Source organism: Symphalangus syndactylus, chromosome 2 (genome assembly GCF_028878055.3).
Source record: "Symphalangus syndactylus isolate Jambi chromosome 2, NHGRI_mSymSyn1-v2.1_pri, whole genome shotgun sequence".
Taxonomy (NCBI): domain Eukaryota; kingdom Metazoa; phylum Chordata; class Mammalia; order Primates; family Hylobatidae; genus Symphalangus; species Symphalangus syndactylus.
In genome coordinates, this window is record NC_072424.2 from 59,007,156 (window position 1) to 59,020,126 (window position 12,971).

Genomic DNA, 12,971 nt, shown 5'->3' on the forward strand with positions numbered 1-12,971 from the left:
TTTTCATAGTTTTTAATGCCAACATTGAATGATGGTCAGTATTTTTATTCTATTTCAACTCCAGTACATTTCATTTCCCTCAATCACCCTCCCCATAGTACTACTGAAAGTGATATACCTGATGTGATATACCTGAGAGTGTTATTATCTCAGGGACACAAATTATAAAGTTTTCATTAGATTAAAAAATAAGTATAAGAAGCAATATGTCTCAAAAGTCCCTACTTCACATTCTGGTGAGTTTTGAGAAAATTACACTTAACCTATGCCACACATCCCAGGGAATAAACTGATAAGATTTTAATAAAATATCAAAACAAAGTATTCAGCTTCACACAAATATCTTAGTTTAATAGTCATAATAAACTGGTAAGATTTTAATAAAATATCAAAACAAAGTATTCAGCTTATTCACACAAATAGTTTAATACTCATAATAAACTGATAAGATTTTAATAAAATATTAAAACAAAGTATTTAGCTTATTCACACATATAAAACAAAGATATACAAGCCTTTGATAATAAGAATCATTTTTCCTAGGATAGCACAATTATTTGCTGTCTACACAATTATAAACAGACATAAGAAGCTCTTTTAAGCGTTACATACCAGAGTGAGGATATTTCTTAAGGCTTGTAAAAATCCTAGTTTTACAGCTTCCCTGGAGTTCCAACATCTCTTGAGAAGGAAACAACATAAGCTCTTATTTCCTCAACTGAGCTGTCCCCAACCAATAAAAATAGATCCTAGGAACATCCCTTAATCTGGTGACATCATCCATAAAAGACAGGAATGGGGTGTCAAAATCCCCTTTCTATTTTCTGTTGTCCTCTTTGGGTAAGGAGATTTAAAAAACCAGTGGAGACTTATGAAGGAAACAGTACAATGAAAGAGAAAAGTTTGATACAAGAAGCACCCCTCAGTTAAATTATATTTTGTTCACACTGGCCCTTGAACTTCTATTTTACCATTTCCTGTTTTTAATAAATCTCCCTACACTTTCACACCTATTGAATTCCATGCTTTTATTACTTAACAAGCATCTCAGCAAAGAAATAATGAACACTTCTTTTAGACAATTATTTTTACTTAAAGAAAAGCTCTGGTCACTCACCAATGATGATGGAAAACTGACCAATTTCCTTCCTATTTCTTGACTTTCGTAGCCCTGACCTGGGGCTTTGGCTCATAGAAAGGTGCAGGATTAGAAAAGCACAGTTTATTCAAAGCTGTGAGCTCCTCTCTAAGTCATATCCAGGTTTTGGATGCCAAATCATGTTTACGAGGCACCTGAGCAAATACTTTGGCTGCCAGTAATCTTTTCTATCTCTAAAATTAAGTTTCAAAATATAGGGGTTTGCTTTTTAAGTAAATTATCCATTATGTAGAAAGAGTATGCTAGTGAAAGCATTATATAGAAGATCTCAAAACACTACACGTCCTTTGTTCTGGTTTTGAAATTTCCTGTTGAGTCACTTAGTTGCTCAATGCTGAAGGGCACTAAAGTATAATTAATTTAATAGTAAACAGACTATCTGGCCAGATGCATCAGCAACACGTAGCCCTCACTTTACAAATACATGTACAGGTTTATTTTAACTGTTTGGTTTGGGTTTTTTCACAGCTATTAATATTACTCAGCCGAGGTTCAGTGGCACAGATGCCTTTGGATACACCTCTTTCCTGGCTTATTCACGGATCTCAGACATCAGCTTCCATTATGAATTCCACCTGAAGTTTCAGCTGGCAAACAACCACTCAGCACTGCAAAATAACTTGATATTTTTTACTGGACAGAAAGGCCATGGTAAGATTAACTGAACCCTCTAGGACTTGCCTTGCTCCTTTAAGAATACTTTAGTGATTCCTCAGGGACACTCTAATTGGCTGTGGTAAAAAAAAAAAAAAAAAAAAGACATGTGCCTAGATGCAGCCACCTCCTGTTTTCTGCCTTAAGCATGCTCCCTGTAGTCCAAAGTATTTAGCAGTTCCCTGGCGCTTTCTGAAGCTCTACTTTACATCAGGGCTACTGTATTAGTCAGTTTTCATGCTGCTGTAAAGAACTGCCAGAAACTGGGTAATTTACAAAGGAAAACAGTCTAATTGACTCACTGTTCAGCATGGCTGGGGAGGCCTCGGAAACTTACGATCATGGTGGAAGGGGAAGAGGAAGCAGAGTACCTTCTTCACAAGGCAGCAGGAAGACGTGCCTAGTAAAGGGGAGAATTGCTCCTTATAAAACCATCAGATCTCCTGAGCACTCACTCACTATCACGAGAATGCATGAGGAAAACCACCCCCGTGATTTAATTACCTCCACCTGGTCTCTCCCTTGACCCCTGGGGATTATGGGATTACAATTCAAGATGAGGTTTGCGTGGGAACACAAAACCTAACCATATCAGCTACCTTTCATAATCAAAAGAAAAAATTCCTACAGGCAAACATGAGGACAGGGAAGGTGACCAAGTCACATGGGAAGTAAGTTTATTGATCTGTCCTTTCCTCTGTTTCTTTCTGTTTCCATGTCTGAAGAGAGAAGGGAAATTCTCATTTTTCCATGTGTTATAAAATGGAAATGGTTGTTGCCCTCAAAGAAAACCATTCTAAATTAAAGGAGCAAGAAATTAAGAAAGTACTCAGCCTGTAACAAAGTACTCCAGTGCCCTGGAATTGGTGGGAAATCAACTTATAACTTAAATTTGTCTCTCTTAAGTAGAAACCAGTTATGCATGTGCTAAGTCAAGGAAAATTACCTATGTTTTACTTTTAAGTCGGCAATCAACAGTTAAGCAATTAATCACCTAACTTCTCTGAGTTCAGTGTTTTCATCTGTGAGATCAACATATTGGAACAGAAAAAGACCTTTCTCTCAGCTGTCACTGGTTCTACTGTTCTAGGGTAAATAACATATTCTGTTTTTTTCAACTCAATCAGTGACTGTCTCTTAATACCAAACACTCTTTTCTGTATTAGCATGTGTCTGAAAGGAGCCTACACCCCAAATGGAATGTGGTAATTCAGCCTCCCACCATGTCTGCTAGGATGGGGTACTCTATCATGTAAAGTACTATTCATTCTACCGCCAAAATTTGTTTGAATCCCTTCCCCATCCCTATGCTGAAACCTCATGACCTCCTCCTGATTGGTCTCCCTACTGATTTCCTGCCTGCAATTAATTCTCCACATTGTAATAAGAGTTAGCCTCTTAAAAGGTTTATTAGATCATATCTGAACCTTGTTTAAAACCCATCTGTGGCTTTTTACTGCACTTAGAATGCAATCCAAACCTCCTTATCATATTCTCAAAGGGCCTTCAGGATCAGATCCCAGTCTGCATCTCTGAACACAACCAGGCCACTCTCACTACCTCTGTGCTCTTCTACAGCTCTTCTTCCAGTGCCTTAACCACCAAGTGCTTTCCTGTCTCAGAGGTTTGGTGCATGCTTTTTCCTCAGCCTTGACAGGAAATAGCTATCATAGTGGTCAATGGAGCAGGCTCTAGAGACTGGTGATGTAGACATGAATCAGTCTCCACCATGTGCAAATTATGTGTCAAGTTACTTAATGTCTTTGTGCCTCTATTTTCTAACCTATCACGAGTATAATAACAGTATATTTCCTTATAGCGTTGTGAGAAATAACGAACTTAATACATGGGAAGCTCTTAAAATATTGTTGGACTCGGCCAGGCGCGGTGGCTCACGCCTGTAATCCCAGCCCTTTGGGAGGCCAAGGTGGGCGGATCACCTGAGGTCAGGGGTTTGAGACCAGCCTGACCAACATGGGGAAACCCTGTCTCTACTAAAAATACAAAATTAGCCAGGCGTGGTGGTGCGCACCTGTAATCCTAGCTACTTGGGAGGCTGAGGCAGGAGAATTGCTTGAACCCAGGAGGCGGAGGTTGCAGTGAGCCGAGATCGCACCATTGCACTCCAGCCTGGGCAACAAGAGCGAAACTCCGTCTCAGAAAAAAGAAAAAGAAAAAGAAAAAAAGTCATTGTACTCAATAAACACGGTAGTGTGTCTTTTCTCAAGAGGGCCTTCTGTAGCCACCTTCACCAAAGTAAGTCTTGTCCCACCCCATCCAAGTTATTCTCTACCTCAGCTTCTTATTTACTTCCTTCATTGCCATTACTTTAATTTAGTATCCTTTTATTTATTTTTAATATAGTTGTTTCTTGTCTGTTTTCACTAACAGAATGGGAGCTTTATATAGAAAGAGATCAAGTCAGCCCTGTTCAACTTTATACACCCATGCTTAGCCCAGTGTCTGACCATAACCAGTATTTAATGAATGAATAAAATAACCACAATAAGAACAAAAAATTGCATGAGATATAAGTCCACAACAGAGCTTCACGAGGATTCCTAAAGAGTGGTCGTTCTTAGGGATTCTCAGTTCAAATGCTATGTCCTCTATTAGTATTTCCCCAGGGGTTCCCCTCCTCCCAACTCTTCCCTCAATTCCCCTTCATCTGAGCATGGACAGCCTGTTCTGCATTAGGATGTGGAGCCTTTGTTACAGGCTTTGGCTGGCTGCAAAGTTCTAAATTTCTCTTCTCACTTATAGAAATGATACAGTGAGTTATCACTGTATCACCCACAAAGCCTCTCTCCAATGGTTTTAATAGATATCTGTGAATGCGCCCTCTATAGCGCAGGAAGGGAAATAAAGAATCCCTACTCCTAACGCTTTACTCTGCACACCGCTTATCATATATTTATCAATTAAATCCTTCTCATTTAAAAAAAAAAAAAGCCTGGCAAATGAAAACTTCAAATGAGTATTGCAGACCCTAGGTCTGTCTTTTTTCAAAACAGATATTCTAAATCCTGATAGAGTCAAATAGGGAGAACCCAAGCAAAAGACAAACACCTGGACCATGACACCAAAATACTGCCACCAAAACCCTGTACTACTCATCTACCAAATTCTCCTTCAAAATCTTTAACATACACATAAAAAATATAAAGCAATGTTTTAGCCACCTCATTTCTAAAGTGTGAAATCTTACATGTGACTTTTCTAGTCCTCTGTAGTATTTTGCTTTGTATGCAAAGGAATTAATGCCAATTCTACATTTGCACTTATAGGTTTATAGCATGGTTAAATAAAGGTTAGATAACAGATTGATAAACTGTGAAGTTCATTTTCTAAAAACTGAAAATGAGCGCTCTAAAACATACAGTTCCATATTACACCACATGAGGGAGCAAGAACACCAGCTAAAAAATACAAATCGTACTAAAGAGCTTTTTCTTTAAATGGACACAATAATTGTACATATTTATGGGGTATAATGTGATGTTTCAATACATGTATATATTGTGTAATGATTTAAGAAAGAGTTTCTCCAAATAAGAGCTCTTCACACATATATTAAAATCACATGAATGTGCTTGTTAAAACTCTAGTTCCCAGGCCTTCTTGAATCAAAAATTAGAAAAAAATAAAATAAAATTTTATCAAGAATCTTAGGTGCTTTTTATGCAACTAATATTTGTTTTTCTTTTTAAATTTTACTTTAAGTTCTGGGATGCATGTGCAGAACATGCAGGTTTGTTACATAGGTATACATGTGCCATGGTAGTTTGCTGCACCCATCAATCCGTCATCTAGGTTTTAAGCCCCGCATGCATTAGGTATTTGTCCTAATGCTCTCCCTCCTCTTCCCCTCCTTATGCAAGTAATATTTGAAGGCAACTACTGAAAACCTCCAGGAGCCAGCTAAATTTGACCACATGCAAGTATGGACTAAGGTATGTAATTATTGGCCATAATATCATATATAGGGATTATTCATCAATTTATATAGCATAAAGCTATGAATTAAAGAAATATGTCTTTTAAAACCTATCATTATTATTAACCATACAATTTACAATTATCTATTCTATAGAAGAAATGACCCAAGTCAATGTTATTATAGTAGTACATATACATTTAGATGTTATCGCTTAGTAATATTGATCTCTAACCTACATATTGGTTGTTACTACAAAAATCACCATACCATATGCTGCCTTTATCTTCCTCAGGTGAAGAGATGCACAAAGTCCCAGAGTTTATAAAATAACTTGAGTAAGCCAGCCTCTAATTTCTGACATGTCCATATAAAAAGCAAGGGGACAACACTGATGATAGTCTTCTCTGAGTCTTTCAAAGCTGAACACTCATTTTGCAAATACTGCCACCAAATACTGCCACCACCATTGAACTCTCTGGAAATACCCTGTCAAACACTTCATCTTGAAAATGTCCCTTTGACTTATGATTTTTACCTAACCTAATACTCTTCCTATGCGTCTGCAGTCATATTTGGCATTTTCTTCATTAGCTTCTCTTCCTTTCCTGCCCTCCACTCTCTTGTAACATACATCTTAGAGACTGGCTCTTCTAGAACCCACCCTATATATCCCACAGTAGTCCACAGATGAATACATGACTTCCCCTCCTGTATCCCTTCTGTTGGTAACTGTTATAAACATTCTGCTTCAGCCAGAAACCCAGGAATCATCTCAATTTTTCCCTTTCATTCATTTGGACAAATATTGGTTGGGCACCTAGATAAGGCCTTCTTTTAGGTGCGGGGGAAGCAGTTATTAACAAGACAGATGAGGTCCTGGTCTCTCTCCATTTTATCCCCCATGTTCTATGAAACACTGAGGACTGTCCATTTTACTTCCCAGTTACTTTTTGCTTTTTTCTCCTTCTTTCTATCCTCATTGCTCCTGGCTTCTCTGTCACAAACTATCGCAATAGCAATAGCCCCGTTTCTAGTCTCTCTGCTCAGTCATGTCCTGCTTCCCCTCTATTCTCCTCTTTGTTACAGGGGATGGTTTCTGACATACAGGTCCAAACATTTCTTAGCTAATCAACATGTTTCATCATAGCATACCACCTAAGCTCCTCTGCATAATTTACGAAGATACTTATCGAGCCCCTACCCATTTGCACAATCTCCTTTTGCTTCATTCCGCCCCATACTTGGCAATATTAGCACATGTGTACATCCTGTGTCATGTGGCTGTGGCCCCCGCTTCTGTGCAGGCTGTCCCACCTTCCTGAGCCACCCAGTCTCCACAGGCATGCCTCCAAAACACTGCCCTTTAAGCCTTAACTCAAAAGGTCATTCTTCTTTAGAGTCTTTAACTCTTCCAGAAATTTTTGTTTGTTTTTTGAGACGGAGTCTCGCTCTGTCACCCAGGCTGGAGTTCAGTGGCACGATCTTGGCTTACTGCAACCTCCATCTGCCAGGTTCAAGTGATTCTCCTGCCTCAGCCTTCTGAGTAGCTGGGATTACAGGCGCCCACCACCACGCCCAGCTAGGTTTTTTTGTATTTTTAATAGAGACGCGGTTTCATCATGTTGGTCAGGCTGGTCATGAACTCCTGACCTCAGGTGATCCACCCACCTCAGCCGCCCAAAGTGCTGGGATTACAGGCGTGAGCCACTCCGCGCCCAGCCTCTTCCAGAAAAATTTAACAATTAATCTCACTGCAGTTCATTGGTAACAATTCTCATATCTTTTAAAAACTATCTGGATATCTTTGCAAACCAGAACCACTACTTTCCTTTTATATCAATAGTGGCTGTCACATATAAATACTCAACAGTTTTTTAAAGAATGAATATAAAAATGCATGGTCCCTGATGTGGTAAAACTTACAATCAATTTAGAAAAGCAAAATAGGTACTTAAAGTTTTGTTAATTAACAACACTAAACCAGGAACCATGTCTGGCACACACAACCTCTATCACAATGTCTAATACACATCTGGAATATAAATAGCACTGAATGCAAAGATGTACGTAAGTGATAGAAAACGTGGAATTCAGAAAGTAGAAATCTCATCTAGCGAGAACAGAACACATCCTCTAATGTGTTTCTCATCCTTCCCTTTCACTTTGAGCAATCCTCCACACTTGGCGCTACAGCAACCCAGCTGGTATTTGCTGTTCCATTCTCCCCTGCCCAGGCTCAGCTGCTCAACTCCAACAGTGCATAAACAATCAGTTCATGCTACCTGAGATCCATCAATCTCGTTCAGTCCACCGTCAAGCTTCCTCTTGCCTGGAATGCCTGCCCTAGTCCTCTTTACCTCTCCCAGTACCTACTCATTCATGTAATGTTCTCTGACAAACTTGGGTCTCTCATATTCTACCTACACAAAGCCTACATAGCACTTGTGGTTTTATCCCATAATTTGGTATCTAATTAAATACTGTTTTGTCATTTACAATCACTGCTTTGAATTATATGAAGGTACCATTTTCATAAATCAAAGCATTAGAATAGCAGCAATTTCATAATCTTAATCTTGTCTCTCAACAAGATTAATCATAAATTCTTTCCATTTCTTTTGGAGTCCCAGCTGCATCATTCCCGTGCTGGATAGTTGGTGAAAAATCAATAATTACAATAATCAATGTTTATTGATTATTTCACTAACTGAAAGTCTCTCTGTGGACAGAGGCTATCCTAGTTAGCTAATAATGCTGTGTAGGCATTGATTGATTTGGATTGTAGTGAAGAAGTTAGGATCTAAATGAAAGGGGAGGGGAAACATATAGCACTGTTTGAATCATTGAAATATAAGTTAAAATCTCAACTGTAGTTTGTATTAAAATTATATAATACAGTAATAAAAAAAAATTTAGGAGCCAGTCATAGTGGCTCACGCCTGTAATCCCAGCACTTTGGGAGGCCAAGGCGGGTGGATCACCCGAGGTCAGGAGTTCAAGACCACCCTGGCCAACAAGGCAAGACCCTGTCTCTACTAAAATTACAAAAATTAGCTGGGCGTGGTGGCAGGCGCCTGTAATCCCAGCTACTCAGGAGGCTGAGGCAGGAGAATCACTTGAACCCGGGAGGCGGAGGTTGTGGTGAGCTGAGATTGTGCCATTGCACTCCAGCTTGATGACAAGAGTGAAACTCTGTCTCAAAAAAAAAAAAAAAAATATATATATATATATATTAGAAGAAATATATTTGACTTCCTGGAAATTTGATCTATGCACCTAAGCACTTTATGCACATAGCTTTCTGTCAGTCACCAGCATGTAGATCTTCTATGCTGTGGTAATTATGAAAGGTTGCCTCATATTTTCTGCCAAATAATTTCTTGTTTGCTTCAAGCCCTTAGTTATAAACTGTAACAGAAATAAGAGTGCATAAATATAGCTTGATTATTTTTCTATGGAAAAAAATGAAATGAATGTCACCCTACAGAACAGAAAAAGAAAATTGAAGCGGGGAGTGTCACAGAAGAAATCAGCTCAGCCTGTTCTCCAGAGAGCCCAGGAAGATGCCTGATGAATGAGAGCAGGCTGTGGCCCATTCGCTAATGTAACACATAGTTCAATTGCAAAGCACTGAGGTATTTTATAAAAACTGACAGTGTATGCCCATATTCCATTTTTTATAACAGAAATATGCTCATTATTTTCTTCTGTAATCACACCAGGAAGACTAGAAATCATGAGAATTTTCTTCCTGAGAACCTCAAATTATCAAATCTTGGTTTTCATGGAATCAAATATCCTGTACTATAATGTCAAAATTGTCTGTTTTAAATTATTTGAGTCTTTTAAAATAGTTTAAAAAGAAGTTAAGCTATTCACTTTCCCGACTGACTGAGAAACATAAAAATTGTCACACGTGACTAGTATTCAAACAGGGTTAGAAATGACAAAGATATATAGATACTTGCAAATCTTCCCCCATCTTTTTTTCAAATGTATTTCTGAAGAGGGAATATACATTTAAGGATGGTTCAAAGTGGATAACCTTGATTTCACAGGGGAACATCCAGAGAACAAAAAGAGAAGGGGCCAAGTGCAAATCAATCAACTACCAGCCCACACTTTCAAGTTCGTTCTGTATTTGCAGTAAGCCCATGTGGTTTCATCGTGTGGAAATTTAAGTTTACCCACAAACTGGTGCTTACATCCCTTATTTTCACAGTCTCATCTCTGACAGCAAGAGAGATACAGATTTGCCACTTTTTCTAGTCTCACCTCCGTTTGCTCAAGAGATATAAAAATGTGGGCCATATGTAGCCCCAAGAAATGCATTTTATCACATTTTCATAGTATCTGAGCACAGCCCTGGATTTGTTGTTCCTATCAACGCTTCCACACTGTCTGTTCACTAGCACAGATGGAAGTCAGGACACCATATTAATTTGGCCACAAAAAAAGCCAGTCTACATTGCCTACATTTTAATGGTTTTAATCCCATGAGGTGGACACTGTATTGTATCCATTGTGCTCAATGGCTAATGATGAAGCATCATGGTCATGGCTGTACATGGTTCTAATGCTCTCGAAACCCTAGAATATCCATAACTGAATAATCACATCAACAGAACAGGAAGCCAAAAGTTTGCCACTATGAACAGGAGCTATACAGATCTAAGATAAACAGAGACTACATGCTCTTTAAGAGTTAATTCAAAATCTTTAGTCATCTTAATTTTAGTTTAGCATCCCCTACAGACTGTAACTGAATATGGGATAAAAATGGCTCAAATGTCGAGAATCCTATACCACTCAATGCATCTTGTTCTGGCAGTAAGGACTTTCACTCGTTTGGGTCTTGTTTCTCACATATCAACCTAGATATATATTTTTTGTTTTACCTTAGTTTGATTCTAATTGCATAAACTTCTATAATTTTCCTAAGACCTTTCACACTTATCTAACTTTTCATTCATATGTAATTTCACTTTCTTCCTAAAAACTGAATATACCCTCTCATAGCCAGTTGAAAAGACAGCTGAAACTGAATTAGGTTCATCTTAGTGTCTCTGTCTCAGAATCATTGTTTTGTTATATTAAGAATATTTAATCAAAAGATCATTTCCTTCTTTCAGAAATCAAAAGGCATTACAAGCCCTGGAACTATAATCAAATATGGCTGCAAAAATATCTTCACAAAAGGTTCCTCCAGATGGGAACTCCCACCAGTAATCAAGTGCCATTCCGTAAGCAATATTCATTTGGTGGGAGAACCACAGCACCATCGTTGTGGCTCCTCTTACATTTTCTCTTTCAGCCTTGACAGGAAAGGAAGAAGGAAGAAGAAAAATTTACTTGTCACTTAGAATTCCTTAATCCATTTGGAAATATCTTTTAAAACACTTGAAGTTATTCCTAGAGACAATCCTATGAGGTGTTATCTTTACCAGTTTTTTCAAAAGAGTGAGATAACTGGAAGTGAGTAGCCAGAACTTAAATTAGCAAAATGTCCAAGATTACACGCTCATGTCCTTGTACTACTTGGGACTTTGCTGAACTCTGCAAAGTACATTATCATATTTAGAAGAATAAATTAAATTTAATAAATGATACTATTTTACCATATTAGAATAATAGTTTGAAGAAATAACAAATTACATCTATTATTCCTTTGCTATTAAGTCTTTCCTTCTAAATGAAATACTTTAGGAAATTTAATCTATTGGAATTAAAAGACTGTTGGACCATCTGAATGAGGATTACTATGTTTCTATGATGTTAAAAGTCACAATATTAACCTTTGCATTAACTGGAGTGTGCTGAAATACACATGGATTTCACAGCACTGTCTATATAAATGTTTTAGAGTCCCAGTATGCCCCTTCAAAACAATCCGAGGAACAGCTTCTTAACCATTCTGAACCCTTATGTAAAGAACTTGAGAGTGAGCTTCTGCCACTTCCAGACAAGTAGTTCTAATTTCTGGGGTATGCCCTAAGCACATCAAGTAAGAACACAAGCATGTACCGCTTCATAACTTACAACACACAATGATTAGTGAGAATCAGTAGGAGAAACAGCAGGACAGGTGTGCCTTGAAAGTCTCTCCAAAGCACAGATTTGAATTACATCTTTTATAAAGGAGTTTGCTGCTTCCTCTGAGGGTTTCATTAATAAATCCATGGCTTGAACCACTAGCTACTCTTGTCCAGGCCGTCCTTCAAGGTGGAACTAATTAGACCACTTCTAATTACAGTTACTTCATGGGCATGTTTTTTTCTCATGAGAATTTCATAATGATTACCATAAGGCATTCAGGGTTGCCACACAGTTCTGACAATTTTCTCTCCTTGTTATGTTTCTCTGTTTTTCCTTCAGGTCAAGCGGACTTGCACAATTTTTCCTGGGCTTACTCTCTGAAACCTTTGATTCTTTTCCTCCTTCCTATGTAATAGATTTCCCCTTCTTGTTCATACGTGCAAATTAAATCGGAGGCTGTGCTGACAAGGTTCAGCCAGGTTGGAGAACTACCAATATAAATAGTAAAACCTTTAGGTTTAAAATCAAACTACCTATGGAAAAATCCTGCAAGCAGGCCTAAGTAATTTAGGGAAAAAATACCATAAGCTTAACTATAATTTTATGCTTGCGACAAAAACATTTTTTCATATTTGCTCCCGAGGTTGTGTATATTTAAGATCTGTTACTATCACTACCGCCCATACCTTCTGCATCAAACTTTTAAAACCCATCTGAGACAGCTTAGAATGTCCTGACACTCTTGTCTCAACTACGTTGCTCTTTTCTTTCAGAATATTCATAGCAGCATCCTTTACCTTGTTTCCATGTTTTATCATCATTCCCATCCCTAACAATGCCACCATCCACTTCTTCACCTAGACTAAGTCATTGCTTCCATTAATAAATCACTATTCTTGGTGCATTATGAGGCCAGACGGTATTCTGACCACAGCATCTCATCTCGTTCCCCCATGACATTTGCTCTAACCAATCTTACGAGTTGCTGTTATAATGCTAAGCATGGCTTGCCACAACACACTCACTTTGAAACTCACTGCTTAATGGTGCTGATGGAGTTGTGATGACTTTTCTTTCTAGCCAAAGACAGATCCAGTTTTTTTTCCTGTGCATTATAAAAGGATTTTTATTCACTTCCCAGATCTTGTTTTGCTTAACTACTATTCATGTAGAGTCACTTCC

General features: G+C 38.1%; 1 protein-coding gene across 1 annotated transcript in view; it reads left to right on the forward strand.

Moving 5' to 3' along the window:
* Nucleotides 1-12,971, forward strand: part of EYS (eyes shut homolog) — a 2,088,383-nt gene that overhangs the window by 1,995,262 nt on the left and 80,150 nt on the right. Inside the window, exon 38 of the mRNA XM_063618766.1 lies at nt 1,628-1,810. Within this exon, the coding sequence (XP_063474836.1) occupies nt 1,628-1,810 (183 nt within the window). The remainder of the gene's footprint in view (nt 1-1,627; nt 1,811-12,971) is intronic.